Source organism: Semicossyphus pulcher, unplaced genomic scaffold (assembly GCF_022749685.1).
Source record: "Semicossyphus pulcher isolate SPU_LCO1_2020_fin unplaced genomic scaffold, fSemPul1.0.p SCAF_18, whole genome shotgun sequence".
NCBI lineage: Eukaryota > Metazoa > Chordata > Actinopteri > Labriformes > Labridae > Semicossyphus > Semicossyphus pulcher.
The window spans coordinates 11,305,254-11,329,955 of NW_027211691.1; the positions used below are offsets into that span (position 1 = coordinate 11,305,254).

At 42.4% G+C, this 24,702-nt stretch overlaps 1 protein-coding gene across 1 annotated transcript in view; it reads right to left on the minus strand.

Annotated features, from left to right (window-relative positions):
- Positions 1-24,702, minus strand: part of cntnap2a (contactin associated protein 2a) — a 397,107-nt gene that overhangs the window by 115,480 nt on the left and 256,925 nt on the right. Inside the window, exons 12-15 of the mRNA XM_069666987.1 lie at positions 22,458-22,564; positions 18,776-18,895; positions 17,758-17,873; positions 14,248-14,332 (exon numbers count right to left, since the gene is read on the minus strand). Of these exons, the coding sequence (XP_069523088.1) occupies positions 14,248-14,332; positions 17,758-17,873; positions 18,776-18,895; positions 22,458-22,564 (428 nt within the window). The remainder of the gene's footprint in view (positions 1-14,247; positions 14,333-17,757; positions 17,874-18,775; positions 18,896-22,457; positions 22,565-24,702) is intronic.

The following is a 24,702-nucleotide window of genomic DNA, read 5'->3' on the forward strand; positions in this document are numbered from 1 at the left end:
AGAATGATAAAAGCTACATAAAATGTTCTCAGAGACACTAAAAGAGTTCAGCTAAGTCTTTGGCGTCCACGTTTCAATTAACTGTTTTCACCAAACTTCAGCTGAGAGTGAAACACTGCTCCTAGATACTCGTATGTATCTACTTTTAGGCAGAGGTGGGAGTAAGTCACACATGTGCAAGTCACAAGCAAGTCTCAAGTCACCGTGGTGAGAATCATGGAAGTCGAGTCGAGTCATGACTCAGCTCGAGTAAGTCAAGATTATTTACCCCAGTTTCCACATTTAAATCATTTAAAAGACAGCTGTCATGAAAAGTTGAGCTTATTTTCATCATAACTCAACTATTTAGTAATAAACAAATCATTTATGGTGCTTCTCATTTGTCATTGTTTTCCTTTTCAACCATTTCTGTGCACAAAATGCATTGACCCATGCAGTGACCATAATGCATTATAACGTTAAGTTAACAGTAACATTAAGAACACTGGCAGCAAAGTGATTCGACGGCATGTCACGAGAGGATTCACGTTCACATTTCAGCTGTAACCATTTAGTCATGAGCATGCAGCTCTGTAGCTGGCAACATAACCTTAGTTTACCTGGTTACATGGCCCAGAGTCAGTCCCCAGACAAAAACGTCTTATCAATATAATCCATAATTGATCCGAGGCTTCTCTAACAGCTTAAAGTTAATGTAAGCTTTCTTGTTCACAATACCTTCCTTTGTGGGTTTTAAAGTGACAGATGAATTTTCATGTGGTGGTCGTCACACCACTTATTTTTGAACCGCATGCCTTACAAACCGCTGCTCTTTTGTTTTTATAGTCATCCATTACAAACTCCTTAAATCCAAACGTAATGATTTTCGGCGTAGCGCCCTCCATGTTTGCTGCCTCCATGGCCGGCTCTTGCCATTTTGGCGCCCTAGACGAGTTCAAAATTTGGCGACCCTACTGCAAATGTTAAATATAATTTATTTTTCTGCCACATCATTTTGCATGCCAGCATGCAACACAGTTATCCAGAAGAGACCTGATTATTAGAGCTGATATTAAGATAAAGATCGTAATACAGCCCCACAAGGACATTGTGGGGCTTGATGACATTGTCATCCCCACTCTCTCTTCCCCCATTTCCGCCACTATGTGCTGTCCTCTCTCTACAATACGGGCATACAAAGCCAAAAAAAAGTATTTTGTTTGAGGCTCCCCAGAACGTGGCGCACCTAGGCGACCGCCTATATCACCTACGCCTTGAGCCGGCCCTGGCTGCCTCTGGCGTTGCCTCTGCTGCGTCTTGTAGGTCGCCAGGTTTGCGCGCACTGCACTTAAAATCACCCATTCGTGTTTCATAATGTAATGTAAATAATGCACAGATTTAATTGAAAAAAGGTCAAAGGTCAAGTCTAACTCACATCAGTCAAGTCATGTGACCTGAGTCCTCCACCTCTGCTGTTTGGACATCGTCTCAATGAATTATGCAAAAGCATTTGACAATATTTCCACATAAAAATCTTCTGACTGCAAAGAATATTCACTCAAGTCCATGTGGTGCCGACTCGTACATCAGATTATTAGGACAGCTCCTCTGCTAAAATGAGGGTTTTATTAATTGAGTCATCTTTAAACAAATGCATGATCATTTTAACCATCGAGCTTTGCTCTTCCGCTCAGAGGAATTCCATGATTGCCACTCGGTTCTGCTTGTGTTGAAACAGATTTTGTGCTCAGCACTGGGCAGACTGGGAACAGAGACTATTTGACATGCTGGGGGAACGCTGCAGCCAGTGGCCAGCAGGCATGGACGACTCACTCTGTGTCGATGCCAATAAGCGCGCACACATACACACACAAGTGCTGAGTGACAGAGAGAGAGACACAGAGGCTTTGAAAACTACACAGATACACACACCAAAAGCTCCACTAGCAGCTGGTGTTGCCTTTTGAAAAGTTACACCACCACCACACACACTATCTATCCACACAGACATGAGACAGATATGCAGTTACACCCTTGGGACTCTCGTGAGTTTGTGTGGCTAAGAGACTGTGGGAGCACAATAAAAAAGACAGAGAGAAGGAAATTCAAGGGAGAAAAAAGCGTAACCGAGGAAATAACAGAGAAAAAGAGAGCGACGCTGCCCCGGCACACACCTTATTACTCTAACTTAATGTACTGTAAAGGGTTATACTCTCCCCCTGCCACGGCGGCACCTGTGCGGCTGTGAGCTGTAAGTGTCGCACTCAGGTAGATGGACGTAAGACACATGACTCTGTCAACACAACATATGACAGCATTATCCCAGGCAATGATGCATTACGGCGGCAACAGCAACCAGAGTGCACACATTATGGGATGTAAATGATATGGGCTCCTCTCCGACAGATCCCAAAAAAAAAGTCCCCACATACACACACCAACGCCTGCTGGTTCCCTTCGGCAACCCTTCTCCAACAAGCACCGCAAATGTGTTTGTCTCCTCTTCTAACCGGTCGTAAAGGCTGCAGGAAGGTTCCAGGCTAATTCGATCTGTTAATTTGCGTGCTATAAAAAGCCCAACTTTACACGTCAGCCTCAAACGCCTCGTATCAACCTGCCTGTAAGGAGCGAGGGGACAGGAAGACGCCTGCAACCTTGAAGGGAGGCGGATTGTCATCAAAGCAGGAAGAGAGAGAGAGAGGATAATTTAGCGTTAATTAGCATCTTGTCTACGGGGGGGAGAAAAGGAAGGGAGAAAGGTGGACACTGGGAAGATGGGGAGAAGGAGCGAGAGAGAGAGAGACGCCCGAGGAGCCTGGTGATAGTTCTCCTCTCTCTTGTCTTGCGATATATTAGCTCTTGTTCTCTCTCGGCCCCTGACTTGCTTCTTGCCTGGAGTGCGTTCACAAATTAATGACACTGTAACCAGAACATTAGTCGGGTAATGAAAGACAAGGAACAATAGGGCAGGGCGCGGGCACAATAGGCTAATAAAAGGGGGATAATACATGAAATATAAAGTGATATCAAAATTAATAAAGGCGTTATCGCAACGATGAGGTATCCAGTCAGCCGATTCTCTTTTTTCTTACATGCGACACACGCTCATGAGAATGAAAGTGAAAGTGAAGAAAGAAAAAGCGACTTGTCTGCCGCTGCTGCGTTTTCAAAGGTTAATTATGAACATCAAAAACCACCAATGAAAAGAACAAACATACACGCGGTTCCACAATTTTTGCAGTCATTAGGGTCTAATCCAAGACCTGTGTGTGCGTGAGTGTCTGCGTGTTGGCTTGCTGTGACTTGTGAGGCAATAATGGAGAGCAGAAGTGGCCGAGGAGTGGACTGTTACTCCGCCATGCATACACACAGCCTCATTACCCTGAAACACACTCGTCTCTCTCCTCCCCTGTCCATCACTTCCTCTCTGCGACTTTGGCTCTCATGTCGTTTAACACCAAAGAGCAGTTTCTAACCCGTGCTCACGGTCATGACTCTTTCAGGAAGCTTTAACAATAAAACTGATGATCGGTGATAAACCTGCATTAAAGCACAAAACATGCAGTTTAGACTCAGGTCAGGCAGAAAATGTTACCTTCGATTTTCTGAATATATATGAAAAATTACATCCTGTGAATAGTATATATATGTATTAAATCAATGCTGTGAAAATCATATAAATCTGTCAAAGTTATTCAATATGAAATAGAGTCCGATCACCTCTCCCAAGTCCTATACTGCAGATATCATGTGCTGCCAGACCGCGGCATCATGTTCAGAAGTCACACACAGCACTGTCCTTCAGCAGTTCAGCTGCTCTTTCTGTCCCATTTTCTCCAGCATTTTTCTCACTTCACTTTTTTTTTTTTACATTTCCATCAAACTACTCTTGTATTATAGCCTCCATATAACCTACACTAACCTCCTTTTCAAAGGTTTGGGATGCTTTGACGTGCTAATCTCGAAGATCTCAGTTTCGTTCTCTTTGGCAACAACTGTAGTGATAAACGGTAATTGCGGGAGCACACTTCCCAGATATCCAGACAGTGTTGCATGTGTGACGTCCACGGTTGGCTCCAGTTTTAACTCTTGATTTTCCTCGCTGACGGTCGCGTTCCTTTTTAGACTGTTTGCCTTCATCTGAGCGTCAAATTTGTTTCTTTTTCTTTGGATTTTCACTTATTTTTGAAGTTGTATCTGTAGTCATCGATCTTTTCTTTGTTTGTTCAGCCATAGTAGATTACTGAAAAACAGCCGCTTAGCTCCGCCTACCTTCTCTGGCAGACCAACCACTGCTGGCTGATAGAAAACGCGTCATTAACTGGGCGCGATTTTTTCCGCCAAAGTCGCACCGGACACCCAGTCTGAAATACTGCAAATGCATCCATCAGTGGGCTATAGGCTCAATCATCATTGTGTTACCTCATTCAGCGATAGAGAGTGACTTAACAGACATGTATTCAAATCTTTGAGATTATATATTTAACAGCGAATATATAATCTGCATAAACATTCTACAATTTGCTGATATCCTGAAATAAAAGAACTCTATAATGATGGCAGAAACATCATAACTTTTCAAATGATGGAACAGAAATTACATTAAGATATGTAACTTTGTGCCATCAACCCAGATTATTATCGCAGACAGGAAGTGAAAGTTTCCTGAGCAAAGAGAAAGGCTTGGATATGCAACACTGGCAACAATCATTTAAAGTGGTTTAGGTTCAAAACAAAAGATTACCTTTCACTTAACACGAGAACCGCCAGGGGTCACAGTAAACCTAAAAGGGCCAACGCTATTACAATGTATTGATTTTATTGATTTATCATCTTATAACACAAAGTTGACTAATGAAATGCTAGATGTGGTGTCTTTATGCAGCTTACAAAATGACAACATGACAATGAAATATAACAATTAACTTTATTTGCAAAGCACTTTCTGAACAAGGTGTTTCACAGAAAACAAACCAAAAAGCAGCAGATATAGTCCAGAGGCCTCCCCACCATCAGACTCACCTTCACGCAAGGCATTGAGTAAACCTAATGCCTGATTTACATTCATGCATCTCTTCCTCTTATCCATGTTGAATTGGAGTTTATGACTTAATGAGCAACTTGATGACGTTGCCATAGCAACATACGATGTATCAATCTAGACTGGCGAAATGAATAACCCCTGAAAATGACAGCGTTCTATTTTTGGGTCAATTTGACCCGCTGGCGGTTATAGGTATGAATGGCCATTTTTAAAATCTGGATTTATGTTGACATTCTTTTAACAAATGGGGGGGTTACTGAACACACATTTAGGAAAAGTTAAAGACTGGGGGGTACATGAAATCAAAAGACAGCTGTGGGTAAATTTTACCTGTTGGCAGGTCATTCTGATATTGAATAGTTGGTAGTGAAACACCAGGTCAAGTTAAACTTTATGTATGGTAAATGGTTAATGGACTGTACTTATATAGCGCTTTGCCTTCAAGTCTTTGCGACCACTCAAAGCTGCTTTTACACTACATATCACATTCACCCATTCACACACACATTTATACACTGCTGCTACATAAAGTGCCCAAATGTCAATCAGATATCACATTCATACAATTTGGGGTTCAGTGTCTTGCCCAAGGACACTTCGACATGTAGCCTAAGGAAGCTGGGGATCGAATCTCCGACCTTCCGATCGAAAGACGACCGACTCTACCACTGAGCCACAGCCGCCCACAAGCTGGGGATGACACAGCTTGATCATTAAGATAAGGTATCTTATTGCACTTGCCTGACAAGAAATCTGTCAGTATACACTTAATTATGTTAAATTACAGGTAAAAACATGGGTAAAAGACCTATATTACTAAATTGTCAATAACCTTAATGTAAAGCAATTCTAGTAGTAATAAAAGCCTTATGTTTGCTTGGCCAGTGTTCAAGCCAAAGCCTCTTCACGTAAGCAGATAATGTGTGTATCTGCATTGCATCTGAAACAGTCTAGATCTTAGACACTGAGGTCTGTAATTAAGACATTTCACTGGATTAATGAACTCATTTATTTGATGGAAACATTTATTTCTTCATTAGCCTGAAAGCTGTAAATTATTCTTTCAGTCGCCTCAGGCAAGTCTACGAGATAAATAGACAAAAGAAAGAATGTTTTTACAAGCTGACAAAAGCGCTTTAAGTCAAAAGCAGTCTGTGCATGTATGTGAACACATTAAGCAGAGTGTATACGTGACTGCGAAACAGATGAGAGTTTAAGTGTTTTTTTGTTTCAGATGCATAATGCAACCAAAGGGTGTTGAGGTGGTGGAGGGGCATGTAGCATGTCTGATGTTTATCCCAGGTGTTTATGTAACAAAGCCCTGTAAGGACAGCACAGATGAGCAATGACAGTAGTGTTACATAATTATAGAGCTGCAAGGTCTGTAGGGGAACTGTGTCGGGGGAATCGGTCAGTAAATGAGGATTGCTCACAGTCTTGTGCGGCAACAGGTTTACTGTCATCAGAGGTTATTGACCTGTTCTGAACAAGCTGTGACGTCTTGTGTCTCCTTCTCGTAATTGGAGCTTTCTTTTTTTTTTTTTTTTTTTAGATTATTTTTTGGGCTTTTTTGCCTTTAATTGACAGGACAGCTGAAGATAGACAGGAAATGCTGGGAGGAGAGAGCAGGGGACGACATGCACCAAATGATTGGCAGACCGGGAGTCGAACCTGCGATCAGTGCAACGAGGACTGTAGCCTCTGTATATGGGGCGCCTGCTCTACCAACTGAGCCAAACCAGCGCCCCTAATTGGAGCTTTCTAATGTAATCTATCCAAGTTACACCTGAAAGGACATAGCAATGTATTGAAAAAAAAAAGATTATAAAATTCAAGTGTCATACTTTTCTGTCGTCTTTCAGTTGGTTAGAAAGCGTCTAAAGGCGGCGATCTTACATCACTCGCAGGACTCGATTGTGAATGTGACAGCTCTGAAAGCCCCGACCGGAGTTGAGGCGGCAAACTTGGGGCTGAGCGTGGGGCTAAATAATTTTTTTTTTTTTCAGGACAACATAAATTATTTCCAGGATATTTGGTCATTGTACTCAATTTCCAGGTGTTTCTAGGACTGGAAATCTAGTCTCTAAATTTCCAGATTTTTACAGGTTTTCCAGGACGCGTGGGAACCCTGATCATCAAAAGCAGTTACAAGACGACCAACCTTTCCGCATCATGACACCTCTTATAAACTTCTGTGCTGCAGTTTCCACCAGCTCTTATAATTTCAATGTAACCGCATGTGGCTTTTTGTAGCGCTGGTGTTTGGACTTTTTTGTAATACGGCTCATTTGCATAGAAAGTGGACAATGCATTTTTGCTCCAAATGCATGCTAACTACCTTATTTAAGAACAAGCTAAGGCTGCACTGGTACAGTGGTTAGCGCTGTCGCCTCTCAGCTAGAAGGTTCCTAGTCCCAACCCCAGTTAGGACAAAGGGGACCTTTCTGTGTGGAGTTTGCATGTTCATTGGTGATTCTAAATTGCCCGAAGGTATGAGCGCGTAAGGTTGTCTGTCTCTATGTGTCAGCCCTGTGATTGACAGGTGATCAGTCCAGGGTGTACCGCCTCTCGCCCAATGACAGTTGGGATAGGCTCCAGCACCCCCGCGACCCTGAACAGGATAAGCGGTATAGATAATGGATGGATGGAAGTATAAGCAGGACACATTATTTGCTTTGCAGCGCAGTTTGGGATGCATTTAACACTTTGAGCATACTTTAAGAATCTTACTGCTTCTTGTTGCTTTATTTGTGCAGGTTCAGTAGATGCAAAAGCTGCTAAACCTGTGATTTTCCCACTGGTCCTTCAATGCCAGCCTGACAGATGGGACTACGAATTCCAATCATATACGCACAACAAACTACACCACCGTTTTACAAAAGAAAAGGAGAATTTATAGTAAAATCGGCTGAAAGAAGGGAGACAATTTGTCTTTTCATCGGGGTGTTCTTGACCTTTCAAGGTAACTGTCCTCTGATGATGTACAGCACTCACAAACTTCAGCAAAGGTTTCATCCAGACTCCTCTGCTGGCTGCGAGTCACCGAATAACAGATTTATCCGTGTCTGCATCTGCAAAAGGGGCTTGTTTGTGGAGGCCTGGTGCCATTTGTTGTCTACAAGTTGGTTAGGCTGAAAGCAATGATGCTAAATCATTAGTGAAGGGTGCTAATTCTCCTCTAAAAGCTGTGATTACAACACTAATGGAAGCAGCAAAGTGAGTGAGAAGATGCTGCAGAGGGATAGGGTGGGTAAAAAAGGGATTTTAGAAGGAAGGAAGGAAATAAGGTGAGGCGAACATGGCGGTGCAGAATGTGAGGGAGGCAAAAATGGGCACTTGAAAAGGTAAATGGTTGATGGAGAGAACAAGAGGCAGAGTGAGAGGAGAGAATAGAGGCGACGATGGAGAGAGGAGATGAGATTTTAGAAGGAGAAGGTGAGACGAAGGATATATTGCTTGGATTTATGCGTCTCTTTGAATGTGTCTTTGTGTTAGCGCTGCCGCATGCATCTGCATCAAGCTCCCCTATTATTGTATCCACCCATGAGCCAACGCAGAACAGACACAAGTTGTGTGTGTGTGTTTGCAGGTGCAGGATGTGTGTCAGTGAGAGAGAGAGGGCAGAAGGGCAGAGCACGGGAAAGAGGTGAGGAAGGGTTCAGACAATTAGAACAATTACTGCCCGAGCTCCAAATTAGGGGTGTCACTGGTGGCAGAATATAATTCCCATTTAACGGTCCGTTTAGCTCCAAAATGCCAGCCCTGGTGGAATAGATGAGATCTGGATGGGGAGAAAACTGGACGTGGAAGAGAAGCGGGTGTGCATTTGTGTGTATAGCCGTGTGTGTGTGTGTGTGTGTGTGTGGACGCTGAAAATGCTGTTGACAGTATAATTTGATGAAAGCTGACAGCTAATTTATGAAGCATATTTTTGGGTAAATGATTTTTTCCCGCTCCCACTTCCTCAGTCATTCTACACTGGTAATTGGTTTTCCCTAACTTGCAATGTAGTGAAGTGGGAGTAAACTAGGTAATGAAGGAGTGACTGACAGTGTGTGTTGGGGGGAGGGGTGCATGTGTGTGTGTTCCCATAAGAAGCGTGTTAATAAAGTGTGTGAGTATGCACACTTTGTTGTCATTTCTTAGTGCAGTGGAGGTTAATGGCAAAGATTTGGTCTATTACTAACCACCCTCTTCTTTATTACAACTCAGTCAATCATGTCGCACACACCCGCATCCCTATCACTCATTCTAATTGCCAGAAGTGTCTTGTCTTCATAAAGCTATCCCCAAGGTGTGTGTGCGTCAATGCGTGTCTATACTGCGTGTTTGTGTGTGTATACGTGTGTGTGTGTGTCGGCCAGAGAATAAGGAGAAAAATGACAGTACACTCGATGACAGCGAGCTTGTTATTCTCAGAGCGCTGTGAGGAACAATCTGCACACGCACACACAGAAAACTAACGCAAACGTCTTCCTCAAACCCGATATTAGACTAAATACGAGGCTTTGACACGCGCCGAGCAAAACAAGAGTATAACGCAGCTGCTTCTCTTCCCTCCTGCAGAGAAACTGCTCAAAACCCCTGTTGAATCTCCACTAAACCCAGCCACAACACTAATCAAACGCATCTAATCCAGGGCGAACCTCACACAACTCAACCGTCACACGAGCCAGCCTAACTAATCCAAACCAAACCGACAAAAAAAAAAGACACTCCACTTGGCCTAGCTCAAGTACGAAACAGCCAACAAGACTGAGTCCAGAGGAATCCAATGCAAATGAATGTAATCCAAGTTAATCTACTCAGAATGAGCCGAGCCGGGACGCGACTCATCCTCACTGGTCTGTTTCAACACAGTCATCTGTAGTTGTAGTCGAGGTTCAAAGACAGGGTGAAGATAACGGCTCAGACATACAGATGGGTGACAAAGGAAAGAGAAACAGTCGCCACAGGCTGCCAGAGAAGCTGCAAAGCTCTCTGAATCGATCTGGGACTACTGGAGGCACCGTTTTCCCAAAAGATCCCAAAGACATGTTTGGGGATTTACTAATGTTTGGCGGTAGTAAGCGGGTACTCATATATTCGGAGCCAGAGTCTGCGCAGTTGACTCTTCATTAAGTCCCGCTTCCCTCGGTTACTGTTGCTACGCCTGTCAAGCTTTCACACCGGCATGTAAATATTATGGCGTTTTCAACTATAACGGTGAGAGATGTTCCAAGGGAAATAATAGCAGATTCTGGGAAAATAGTTCCCAAATATCAGAGAAGAGGCAGAAAGGACTACATTTGAAAGCTACATCCAGAATATAAATTGTCAGCAGAGTGTTGAGAATGAAGAGGACAAACAAATTGAGGCGAAAGCTGAATGCCAGTGTCAGGCAGCCCACGTCTTGGCAATTCACGTTAAGGACAATCATACGGGAACAACAATGTTCTTGCAAAGCAGGGTAAGTCAATACATTGTTTTTAAAGAGTCATGAGTCCCTATAACTTTCATTATCTAATATGTTTTAGCCCATTGCTAGCAAAACTAAATTATCCCACTTTTGTTTAAAGCGTGTCAGGATATAGCTCACATATCGTGGGCTTGATCCAAACACTGGATCTCCTAAAGGCACAACAGGAGAGCCCAACAAAATCCAGCACAAGTTTGGCACAACAATGGCACAAACCAGGGGGTAAAATAAGGGCTGTGTTGACATCATCGGTGGTGGTAGCGACGTTGAGACAGCATCGCGAGCGGAGACCAGTTGACTGTCTTCTACAATTTTTAAACAATGTCTGACATCTCTCCTCTCAAGTTTTTGGTTTGGGAAAAGCAAAATATATGACACCCCTTCTAAACTTCCAAGATTCCATATGTATACCGTTTCAGCATTTCTCCTTTCTCTGAAAGCTTGACAGGCCTCCCGCGCCTAGTTATGGTCGGACAGTGGCCGCTCAAGGGAGGGGCTTAGCGAAGAATCAGTTGCCCCTTCTCCTAACCAAAACACACATTTCACTTACCACTAAAACAGAAAATGGCACATTTCAGCAGAGCAATTTCAGTGACTGCAGTGATCAGTTGCAGGAGCCGAATTTGTCAATAGAGCTGTCAATCATCCTTTTTACAGCATTAAATAGCTAATTAAAACTTTACTTCTCAAAAAAATGACATATTTCAGCATGATAGTAAAAAGATATAATGACCATGTTTGAGAAAAAATATTTTTTTACCACAAGTTAAATACTGTTTACCTTAAATAAAATGAATAACAAGCGCAATGGTTTCCAATATAATAATCTTTAATTAGCACATGAGCAAGACGTTCACAGAATAAGATTTGTAATTTTCTTCTTTAGTCCTAAAATTCATAAATGAGTGGAAGCTGATGAAATAAGTAATGAATACATGTTATCCAGTAACACTGACACATGTCTAATTTCCCTCCGCCTATTAACCTTAAACAGAAGAAGACTTCCCTGTTTGAACCTTGAAAAACCGACCGACACACGAGTCATCTCCGCAGGCCTTTCATCAATCTGCTTTTCAATTTTCAGCACTGAGATTTTCTTTTCTCTTGCAGTCCTATGATCAAGATTAGTTTGCCTCTAGCCTCTGCTTTCTCTGCGTATTCATCCGCCGATTCCTCAAGGTCGCAAATGTCAGCCTCCATCTTTGCCATCATCCAGCTCATCTGTGAGGCCTTTATCTGCGGGTCAACAGCTTGCTGCTCTTTCTCTTCTCTCTTCTTGTTATAGAGGTAGCTACGGCACTTCTGCCTGGCTCCTGCAGCTTAAAAGAAGCAGCTCTTTGATGATCGCTACCTTGGTTATGCTCTCTATGGACCTGACATGGTCAACCACAAGCTGTTGAGCTATACTGAACTTCTCTTTCAGTCAATTCTTTATTGATGGAAAATCCTCTCTCTGCACTGGCTCTTCTACGAGATGGGAGACTCTTCACCACAATCCACACTCTGGAAGATCATTTCGCCCTCAGCTTCTCATACCAAAACAGGCCGAGTGGACTGACTCCTTCCTGTTATGGTGCCATATTTCCTGACATTTCTTCATGCACAAGTTAAGCTGCATTAAGTATGTGCAGCGTCGCCTCCATCTAAAGTGCACAGCTCTTGTATCTGGCGAAGCATCTTGATGCGAAGCACCGCATGCTGCTCGCTAATTTGCGGTGCAATCCATCTTGATCTCCTGTATCTGCCTCTCTGAAATGTATTCAGGAGACCGGAGTTGGCCTTGAAATCTTTTATCTGATCAGTTTCTATCTACTTTGTTTGTTCTTTTAGTTTTGCATGTTTATTTTAACAACAAGAAATGCTAGAATTGCTCTTACAGCAATTACGTCTAAATGAGAAGCAAAGCTACATTTGTATTGGAAATGTACGCTGTCAGTTATAACAACTAACAAGAGTTTAACATTTAACTCTGGAGCTATGAGACTTTAGAGTGTATAAGAAGAGAGAATATAAGACATCAACAATTACACCATAGATTTGTTTATGCTTACTTTTATAGTGTGCGACACGACCCGGAGACAAATGGCATTAGTCTGCTCAACACGAAGAAGAAGGAGCTTTTGTGTCATTGCTGTTCAATATCCCAAATTGGAGTTGATCACCACAACAAATCTCTTACAATGACTTAAAAATGTGCCCCTTTCTACCATCTATGTTGACTTGTTTATGAGGCTAGAACACAGTGTGGATTTTGTTAACCAAAAATAATGACGAAAAATGATGAGACGTTGACGAGCTAAAAATAGATCGTCTATTGTTTACGTTAAACGAGGCGAGACAGGACTGTAAATGTCGGTGGTGAGCTGTTGGACATTCAAAATGCATATTTGTGCTGTCAAAATACAAGCAATGCATTCCTGTGACTGTGTAACAGGTGTCACGAAGCTGGCTGTAAACATTCTCTGTCACCCGGGCTTTCTGCTTCAGACTGCACGCTCACAGAAAACAGGGCGTTTTACGCAGCGTTTGACGCTTCTTCTGCACAAAAAGGAGCGATCGTTAGCTGCCTGCTTCAGTCAGACTGTTCAAATGAGAAGTAATGATGAAAAGTGACCTTCAGATGCTGTGTCCTCATGGTTCATTTACTGTATGGACAATCTGCTGAAATTTAAAGTCTGGTTATTACCTGAAGCAAACAGGTAAAAACGAGAAGAGGGAGACTTCTCAAGAGAGAAAACTAAAATTTGATGACTTTTATTGACTAAAACTGGACTAAAATGTTTTGAGTTTTCGTCAACTAAAACTAGACTAAAACTATAAAGGTTAAAAATGTGACTAAAACTAATGAGTGTGTTTTCGTCTGAAGACTAAGACTACATTTAAAATAGCTGCTAAAATTAAGTTAGAACAGCATCAAGTCCGACACACTGACGAACTCATAAATAGCATGGGCTTACTGTATCCAGCTGCTGTTAGTAAAACTTTGTAACATGCGGGGGATAGCAGAACAGCAAGCAGAGACTAGTGAGTCCGTGTTCAGCTTCCCTCTTGATAAGTTTACATCCATCTTTGACTGCACTGTGTAGCCCAAACGAACCTCTAATGTAAAGCGACATCCCCACATCCTTCTGGATTGTTTCGAACACTTCATTGGCATTGTCCCGTAGCCCGACACCAAGTCAACACGTTTAGCCTCTGAACACTTGTAAGGGCTTTCACCAAATTACAAGACACACACACTTTGCTTTTATACTTTGGACAGCCATTTTCTTAAAGTATGGAGCCTGCATAAATGTACACACCAGCACTTGTATCACTACATGTATCTGCAGTTGGAGAAACATGACTTCAAATGTGGGATAAGTCCTGAAATGTAGGTTAAGTGTAAATACGACACCTCTGTACCTAAGGCTTTGTATAGCAACACATCATCAAAACTTAGGTTCTTATATGTCTGTGGCGCACGTTATGATCTAATTTCCATAACTTCTCAAAACCCTTTTCCTTGTAGGATATTTCGTACACCTAGAGAAGCTTTTTTCAGCTTTCACGACTTTCCCAGGTTACACACGACCCGTGCCAGCGCTCTTTAATTTGCCTGTCCTCCGTAGTTTCCCCGGCAGCAGGAGAACGGGAAGAGTGTGTTGTTAATAGGAATTTCCCATCAAATTCTGACAATGTGACAAAAAGAACATCCCGCCTGTCTCGGTGCTGTGTACTTGTTTAAAAGTCAGCGGTGAATAAAGATGCCATCCTCAGCGCTTACCTGGAGTGTTGAGTAGTCTGGACATGCGACAGCTGTAGGCGATTTGCTGCTCACAGTACTCTGCGCTGGTGGTGATGGCTGTCACCTGGAAACACAAGCACAGAGATGTGTTTTCATTTTATCTTTTTCAGCCAGACAGGTCAATTTGGTGTTAAAACAAATTATTAAGCAGCAAAAGGGAACACTAATGTTGTTTTAATTTAGCTTGCAGTGATTCAGAGAGGCTGGAAATGGAACAAGTGATCCATACAAATTAGGAGGAGACGTAATGACAGGAAGGAGCTCATGGATCGCAGTAGTCTGGTACACATCAGTGGTAAAAACTGCTGCCACTCCTTATTGGACTTCAGGCGAAGACAATATAACAAGTGATACTGTTTGACGTCAAACAGTCAATATGTTATCTTTAAGCATTTGACAGAATAAAGACTGAATCAATAGAGGGTTGTAGCGAGAGGTTAAATACAGCTGTAGAGTTTATGACACTGCTGATGGTGCAAGCTTGTAAAACAACAGTTTCCTATTGAAGTCATCACTCGGCTGATAAGCAGCCAGGATTAATTTAAAAGAGCAGTAAACCAATCCTATTAATTAATTCTCATTTGACTTCTACATCCAACATAAATACAGGATTTATGCACAATTAAGAAAGAAGTCTACACGTCGGTCACAAAGTTGTTTCCGGCAGACTGCACACCTTTTAGCGTCACTGCCACCCCTATTTATGGCCAGGAATCGCAACTACTACTGGCTAACTTTGAGACTCATCTTTCCTGTAGTCGCAGCCGGTGTAGATTGCAAAATAGATGCTGACGTGACGCTTACATGTCGCACACATCCGTCTGACGCTACAGTGTTGGTGTAGATTCCCCTTTATAAGTCATATTAGTTGAAAGGTTGATTTATTCTGTGTATTAACAGCTATTACACGTTCCACTGAGGAATGATTAAATTAATTCTCATTGCAATAGACAATAGAAAGATGGTTAGTCACTGATATTAACAATAGCAAGAATGTCAGAAGTTTGAATTTCAGATCTTATTGAATTTAATTGATCTCAATACATGATGATGATGAAGATGATGATGATTATATTCAGGTTTCATCCTGTTACAATGTTACAATTTCATTTAGCAGAGGCTTTTGTCCAAAGCGACGTACATCTGAGAGCTCATACAACACAAGCAACGATCAAGACAGGAGGGAACGAAGTCAGTAAGTGCTAACACACAGCTTCAAGTGTGATCAGACTTCTTTTTTTTTTTATACGTAGACTATGTGTATATATATCATCATCATCAACAAGGTCAATACCACCATCATCATCATGAATATCCTAATCAACATCAACAACATCCTCAATGTCATCATCATGAGCAGCATCAATATCATTAAGTTTGGAGGTGTTCTTAAAGAGCTGGGTCTTTAGCTTCTTCTTAAAGGTGAAAGGGACTCTGCGGACCAAATGGAGTTTGGTCACTCGTTCCACCACCGGGGGACTACAGAGGAGAAGAGTCTTAGGGCCCTGTTGTGATGGGAGTACCAGGCGCCTTTCATTGGCAGAGCGTAGTGGGCGGGACGGAGTGTAGACCTGGATGAGGGCGTTAAGGTAGGCAGGAGCCGTTTTGTAAGCGGGCAACAGGGTTTTGAATTTAATGCAAGCGGCGACTTGGAGTCAGTGGAGGGATCTGAAAAGTGGAGTGACGTGCCGTTTTGGGTTGATTGAAGACCAGTCCCGCTGCTGCGTGCTGCATCATATGCAGAGGTTTCAATGCGCATGCTTTCTGCTTCAGGTTTTGGATATATACTCCAACCAAAACAGATTGCTAACGCCTGCTTAGTCGAGGCCAACAAGTTTAGTTTGTAAATTATAAAACTGGAAAATAGATTCTGAAGATGTTTGCACAGGTTAGCTGTTGCTAGACGAAAAAAATCTTACATTATTAGTTGTTACGCTTCAACATGCACCTGAAGCACACAAATGTGACTTGACTAATTAAAATCTATTTCTGGTACTTTGTCTTCTCTCAAGTGTTTATAAGTACATGAGGTGCGACAGTGTGCTTTATTAGAACGTATAATCACCAGCACACCCACTGGGTGACACATAATGACACATAACGTCACTTAATGAAGTTCATATATCATAAGATATGAGCTTCGTTAGATGTCGTGGTGAGCAGTGTGTGAATGCACACCTGTCATTGTATTTCTATTTTTATTATTTTGTAGTCTGAACAAATACATATAACAAAAGAAAACACAATGACAAATGTTCAATCCAGAGTATACAGTAACAAGTACACTTCGCATGTGGGGTGCATGAGGATTATATTTTGTCTATGCAGCGTTTATTGTTCTTTCTTTGTTTTATGTTAACCATTTCACACAGCCTCTGTCAAAATGTTCTTCCTTCATTTTCAACCTTTACGTTAGATTCTCCATCACAAGGATGTCGTCTATGATGGACAACCATTGTTTATGATTTGTTGCATCAGTCATGAGCTAGTTCTTAGTAATGCTTTTCATTGCAGCTGCGAGGAGCATCTTGACCAAGTATTGGTCTCTTGCATGCACAGTTTTCTTCCAAATGTCGCAGTTATAAAACAAGACAGGATCGAGGGATCACATAGCCCAACACTTTGCAGAGAACAGAGACTGTGTTACCATCCCAGAATGCAATTCCATAAAATGTGTGTGTGGTTTGGTTCCACATGGTTGCGTAGTCTCCAGCATGGTTGTTGAGCATGTATCTGTTTACTTTTAATTTTGGGTGTGATGAAAAACCAAAGTTGATTCTTCCAAATGAATTCTCTCTCTCTCTCTATTTTCCACATATCATACCTTCTCTGGAATCTTTACATTCAGCTCTTTCCCATTTGGCCTTTACATACAATGTTGAATCCATTTTATTGATATAATTTTAGTTCAATTTTAGAATCTTAAAGGGCCAGTTCACTGATTTTCAAACTCAGTCCTATCGTGCTATTATGGGGAGCTAATGCCATCATGGTAGGAAAAAAAATGCTATTTCACTCTGTGCCTTTGGAGGACGCTATCCGCTTCCCCAATGGGACCTGGAAAACCTCCGCCAGACTACGTAAAATGCGTCATCTGACGGAGGCCAGGGATCTCGCTAAACTACACTTCCTCAATCTAGGACGCCGGACTTTGACATCATGTCTCAAAATCATCAGGTTTGAAATGTAGACTGCAGACCTGAAGATTTTTTAGACGATCCACCGGACTCCAGCGTCTCTCACTGGGCCGTTCCTTTCAGAGGGAGGGGCGCAATGCACGCTGGGTGTTGTAGTTGAATGTAGAATGGGCGAAACCACGAGCTGTTTGTACAACTTTCTCCACAGCTATGGCGCTTATTTCAAATATTATTGCTTCTATCGATTACAGAGAACACCAGCTTTGACTGACAGTGGCTTTTTTCAGGGGCAAACTGCTCCTCCTCCTGTGCATAAAGCCTGCTAGTGTGTGTGTGTGTATATATGTGTTACCTGGTCCATGGAGGCACTGTAGTTAACCTGCAAAACGGTCCGTCTCTCTCTACTGGAGCCAGTCACTGTAGTTTTGGGCGGCAGGTTGTTCATAACTGTAGTCCACACTTTGTCCTCTAAACAAACACACATGGTACACACATGAGCATCTTAAGATTTAGTCTACAAGTGCAAGAAACACAGATATGGTGAATTTACACAAACAGAAGATTCACCTACATGCTGATGTATTGACACACATGCACTTACAGAAACACACACACACATAGAAAACTGCAGTTTAGCTGTCATGGCAGTGAAGTTCTTTCTGTGTAATCTAGGTAACAGCTATGAGACTCCAGGGTTTAATAGACACTTCTGTGCTGTTATAGCATGAGCCAGTCACTCAGACATCTCCCTGTTCATTCACTCTGTCAGTCAGGGAATGTGTGTGTGTGCGTGTGTGAAATTCAACTCTCTGAAGTGTGTGCGTGTGTGTGTCGGAGAAAGAGAAACTCTTCACATTTGTGAGGCGTGTGTGAGAGTGCTATTCAGCGTGACTAAGGGGCTAGCCAGCGGAGTGCAGTGACATTTCATTAAAAGTCTCGCCTTTGCTCTGCTTGCGTGCTCTGCTGTTCCAGTCTATCTAGTTATTCCACGCTCGGTGTATGTGTGTGCGTGTGGAGCCTAAGCATGTGTGTGTGCATGTGTGTCTGTGACAGAAGTGTCACTCAGACGGTTGGAGCACTCTTAGGTTTGCATTACTGGTCCATTTCATCCGTGTTTGTGGTGTGTGTGTGGGGGAGGGTTTGTGTGTGTGGCTGAGTTTAATGTCACTAGCTGTGACCGTGTTGCCATGGAAACCCCAGGTATGGCAGGTTAAGAGTGCTGCTGTCCAAGGTTAAGAATGAGGAGGGCTGGAGTTTTCTTCCTTCACAGGTCACGAAGGCCAGAGCGGTACACACACTTGCATGCGTATACACACACATGTGCAGACACATAAAAGTGATTTCCTGTACACACGCACACAAACACACACCTGTCATGTTGCAGTTCACTTTAAAGGGGCCAAGAGGTCCGCTGCCGTCAGGGTCGATCCAGTATGTGTCAGAGGATCTCCCCAAATGCTTGTAGGCCTCACATGACGGCTCGTAGATAGCTGAGGGAGGGGCACAGAGAAAACATAAGATCAATGAGCAGCTGGAGGAGGAAGGAGGAAGACCTCAGCCTCTGAGGCAGTGATGAAAACAGGTTTGGTGGTCCAAACTGTGAGGATCTTATAATTGGATATGAAACAGACTAAACTCCAATGATCTTGTTAAGGAAGCAAATTCCCTTGTCAATATCGATGACTGATGATTAGCCGTTTTTTATTCTCTAGGCTTCCTGTTGTCACTTCACGGAATCATGCTTCATGTATTAAACCAACTTTCCTGTACCTTGATCCTTGTGTATACGTTTTCTGTATGTTCTAGGGATGTTTTTACCTGGCTGCAAAGACAAATTTCCCTCAGGAAAATAGAGTTGAAGTTGACGCATGGTCGGTTTCAGTTAGGTAAGTTAGTGTTTGTTAGCAGACTGAATGAGACTTTACACTGCGGATTATTACGCCTCTGTTACGTTTCCTCTTCTATGTAAAACGCATGAAGGCGTAATGGTGGGGCGAAGTCGTTCCACCTCTGAGCCGGCATCGGAGGTAGTAACAGAAGTGTAACAGAAGCGAAACAATGTCTATTTAAACGGGGAGGAATTTACACCTTGTGCACTTTCTGCTTCTGCAACGCCAGAACGCTGAAAAACACACACTGGGGCGGCTTTACATCGACTTTGCTTTGTCCAAAGACAAAGGCAGCGTGACAGCGGAGCTTCGTGATGGCGGAGCTTCGTTACGGTGCTGTTGCAGAACTGCAGTGTAAAAAGGGGCCGCATTAAATATAACTCTATAGAAATAATCAATCTTCTTCCTGATGGTCTGGTTTGCTTTTGTAGGTCATATAGAGTAATCAGAATTAATTTTAGTCCGTTTCATAACCAGCAAAAAGCTTTACGATCTTAAGAGATTAGTTTAAGGCCTTAGGTTATATTGTCTATGCTGTGGGTAACACTGGAGAGGAGGTCGTTAAAGTTAGCCACTCACACACAGCTAGTTCTGGATGTCTTTAGTGCGGTAAGGAATCACAGAGTAAGTCACAATATATGCTATCCACGGTAACAACAGTATGACAATAAAGTTGCGTCCTTCACTTTCTCTCCATGTGTTTCCCCGCCTGCTTCCTGTACCCCCCCCTTTAATGTATTTTGTCACGACACAGAGCAAAGATTAATTAAACTGTATAACTTCATGATGGATCTAAAATAGCACATCAATGTCAGAAGTTGTTTTCCTCCCCTCCCTCCAGAAGGCAATTTCATGTGGGTGCCAGTCTGCATTCAGCGCCTGTCAAGAAGTGGTGTCTTGTCCCACACACTCTAGCAATCTATCTGACAACATATTGATGTTATGTTTGTGTTGATGTACACACAGGCAGAGAGCGAGGGGAGGGGAGGAGGACGTGCTCTTCAAAGAGCGATGTGAGAGAGCGACTTGGAGTGAAACTTTCTTGATGAGGACTCTTCTAAGGCTTAACGCTGAGTTAAAAACAAAGACAGTCCACCTTTATTCTCTCCTTTAGTGTCTTAAGTCTCTGCTCCTTCCTCTGACTTCTTGATTATTGGTCTTCTACTCTTTGATATCCCTCTGCTCATCTCGGAGTTTAGTGATGCCGTAGCTTCCTGACAGGACGTGCTCTTCAATGAAAACACCGTTGTGAAGGACTGACCCCGCTGAACTATCTCACACTGATCTTCACAGAAATCAACAGAGTTGCTAAGGCACTACTTTCCATTCAAAGCCCCTTGTCAAAGGCTGTAACAGGATGGAAGTAATAAACAACATTTTATTCTAGGATGTCTTTACAGTGGATGGAAGTAACTGAAAGAGTCTAGGCCAAGGCCGACAGAGACATTTAGCGACATTCACTCGAGTGAAAACCATTAGAATAAAAGTAAATAAAAGACTCATGTTCAGCCAATTTTCCCTCTGAGTAAAAAGGCAAAAAATATTCAGAGAACACCATGAAAAACTGTGAAATTACCCCCAAATGTAAGCAATATAATGAAAGATAAAATGGGCACCCAAACAAAGCCAGGTATTTTTAAGACACTTCACCCATTTGCACATCAGCTTTGCATGTTCTCCCCGTGCATGCGTGGGTTCCCGGTGGGTACTCCGGCTTCCTCCCACAGTCCAAAGACATGCTAGTTAGGTTCATTGGTGCCCGTAGGTGTGAGTGTGAGTGTGGGTCTGTCTCTGTGTGTCAGCCCTGTGATTGACTGGCGATCAGTCCGGGGTGTACCCCGCCTCTCGCCCAATCACAGCTGGGATCAGCTTCAGCCCAAAGAAAAGCAGATTAACCTTTTGATTTCAGAATTTGAAATCGAGGAACTGAAGGAAATTTGGCTAATCAATAACATAAAAGAACTTATCATGAAAATGTATTTTCTGACTATCCAACAGTCGATTAATAAACTATACTCACCATCAAGTAGTTTCAGGACTTTATGTTAAGCTTGTTGAGTCTATGAGACAGATTTTAAACAGTGGTTTGATATATAGTTTGAATATGACTCTTGCCAAAATGTCTACAATTCCCACAATGCAACTCTATATCGTCTTTTCGAAAAGTAATGCATACATATTTTTAGTCTATAAGTATAATGAAGTAACTCTGATTGCCCATGACCTTTGATCTCCACATTTAAAATTGGTGAATCTTTTGCTCTGTAGACATGCTCGACTGTCTCCACTGGGGGAAACAGTTTGAAGGTGAAAGCATCTGCCTACCTAGAGTTCCCCGACTGGTTCCCACTATAGACTGTATATAAGATGGACGATGCATCTCCACCACCTCTTATTGTACTTATTTTAAGCCAAAACACCCCAGAGGTAGGCGCTGCCATCTTGCGCTTGTGATTTTATTTGGAGCCAACTCTACTTCGCAGTAGAGATCGGCGGTTTTGGTTCCCACATCCAACCCATGACTCTCCAGTTACCAATCAGACTCTGATCAGGCTGCTGTTGTGCTCGCTGGTGTTTTCTCTTGTTAGTAGATTAGTCTTTCATACATATGAAACACAATGAAAGAGAGATTGTCTCACTATACGGCTGTTTTTAGGTCGTTTCCTATGACTATATTCTTCTAATTTTTCACCACTTCAGTTATATTAAATGTGTTGTTTTAGGCTGAACACACAAAATGCTGCTTAAACATTTCTCTCATCCTTTCTTAAAAGAGAACAATATTTGTGGCATGTGGGAGGAGGGATGGCATTCTCAGATTTTAAGCTTTTTAAAAAAAACCTTCTCTGGCTTCCTCTCTCTGACTCTGTTCTCTTTGTGTGCTTTGTGTTTGGGGGCTTTTCGGTCGGGTTGCCTCTTCTCACACCAGAACAAAACACACAAATGCAGTGAGAACAGCCCGGCCTCTGAACACTTCAAAAGTTCATCTGTCCCTCTGCTGAGGCTTTGGAAGGAGAAACAGCTTAATCACTCAAAGGCGAACAGAGGGAAGCCAAATCAGACAAACACACAAGAAACAGAATATACTGTCGTGGTGTTCTAGCGAGGGATGAAAAGAGATCGAAAAGAACAGACGACTGTGCATGCGCACACGCACACTTACAAGTGTGGCAGGTGGATCCGGTGTATCCTGTCCCGTCGCAGGTACAGCTGAAGCTCTCCCACGTCTGTTTACAGCGGCCGCCGTGTTCACAGTGATTAGGCATACATCTGCAGAGAGGGAGAGAGAAAGAGAGAGAGAACTTTTAACCTTTACTGTGATGCCTTTAAAGGAGGGGGTGTATAATATGTTTGCATTACAAGCGCACACACAAACACTGCCACAGCATATGATGCAATAGGACTGGCATGAGTTCCGATTTAAGTCGCATTATGTTAATATTTACATTCAAGAAACTGTCTGCGAAACATCTATCATAATTGAAACATTTATGTATTATTAGTGACACAAGAAAACGTGTGTAATGAGTCCTTTAGTGCATAATAAATATGCTGATTGTCCTCCTAAATGCAAAACATTCACCTGGTATTGAGGCTTTAAAAGGGTGAAAACTAAAGATGCTAAATGGACCACACTTAGAAAGCACTTTCCTCGTCTTACATTCACTCTCAGCGCTTTACAGTACATGTCACATTCACCCTTTCACACACACATTCACATTCACATTCACATGAAGGCAGAGGCTGCTATGCAAAGTGCTAATCTGCCCATCATAATAGAAGAGTACGCTTTGACATGTAGGCTGCAGGCTGCAGGAGCCGGGGATCGAACCGCCAACATTCTGATTACAAGATGACTCGCTTTACCCCTGAGCCACAACTGCCACATTTATAATGAATACCCTTCTCTGTAAATTTTCTGACAGCTCAAACCGCTTTAACACCACATGTCACATCACATGTCACATTCACACACTGATGGCAGAGGCTGAAGTGCCATTTACCAATCAGAATCAATCAGGATCAGGATCTATGGACATTCATACACTGATGGCTATGCCTTCGGGAGCAATTTGGGGTTCTGTGTCTTGCCCAAGGATGCTTCGACATGTGACTGTAGCAGTCAGGGATTCTGATTAAGAGACGACTGACTCTACCACTGAGCCACAGCCGCCCCACGTGGGATCAGACTTTCCATTTGTTCCAAAAAAAGGTAATTTTTTTCCTTTTTTTAAGGGGGCCTGTATTTCTGTGAACTGATGCCATAGACTGTATAAAAAGATGGACGACATGACAGCTCCCTAAAAGTTAAGCCAAAACATCTCTGTCTCCCCCTGCTGACTGGCTGCAGTATAGGTCATAAAGCCCGCCTCCTCCATGTTAACAGATGGGACATGAGTCAAACTGTAAAATCAAAATACACACTAAATATGTTTTTGTCAAACATGGTTTCTGTCGTTATAATTAGTATCGTGCTGATTTACATCCAAGTGTTAATTTTTCTAATAAGTTTATTTTTAATTAGTTATTTGATGCTGTAAAAAGGATGATTGACAGCTCTGTTGACAAATACGGCTCCTGCAGATGATCTGTTCTGGATTAGCAGAGTAGAGGAGGAACAGTGAGACTAACAATCACTACAGCCACTGAAGTTTCTGAGAACGTCTGCTACAGACCAACACTGGAAGCTGTTCTGCTGTTAAATACATGGACCTGTGGGATCCTTGCTGTTTTTTCGTTAAGTTAAGTGCGTGTTTTGGTTAGCGGAAGTGGCTCAATCTCTACTGCGCAGCTCTCCCTCCAAATGACGTTACCAGCGCAAGATGGCAGCGCCCGCCTCAGGGGGTATTTTTGCTTCAATTTTGTACAATGAGAGCAGATGGAGACGTGTCGTCCATCTTTATATACAGTCATCGATTAAAGCTTAAAAGTCGAGATCTGCTTGAATCCCTCGTCCTTTCAAATGTAATGTCTGATTTGAGAAGCATCAACATATCACACATAAAATATTCAGTATCATATAAAGTGATTTCTCGAGTTCAAATCAATGCACGCTTTACAGTTTCATTGACCAAACACAGATTGGCATGCAAAGAATCCAAGAAATGAGTTCTAATTTAACAGTAATAGCCTGGAATGAGGATTTAAACCTTGTAATAATTACACCCGTCAGTTATTATAAATATTTCAGTTGAATGAATACAGCAATCAGAGAGCATTTTGACCATTAACTGCTGTGATCGGGATGTTTAGCCAGCAGCCATCTTTTTTCTCTCTGCTTTGCGCCTTTATTCACACCACAAGACTTTAATCGTGCTATTAAAAGAAATGTTTAAGAATGTATCAATCTTAAATACTGCTGCTGAGTGAGACCAAAAGTTGTGACACATGTCAGCACTAAGATGAAA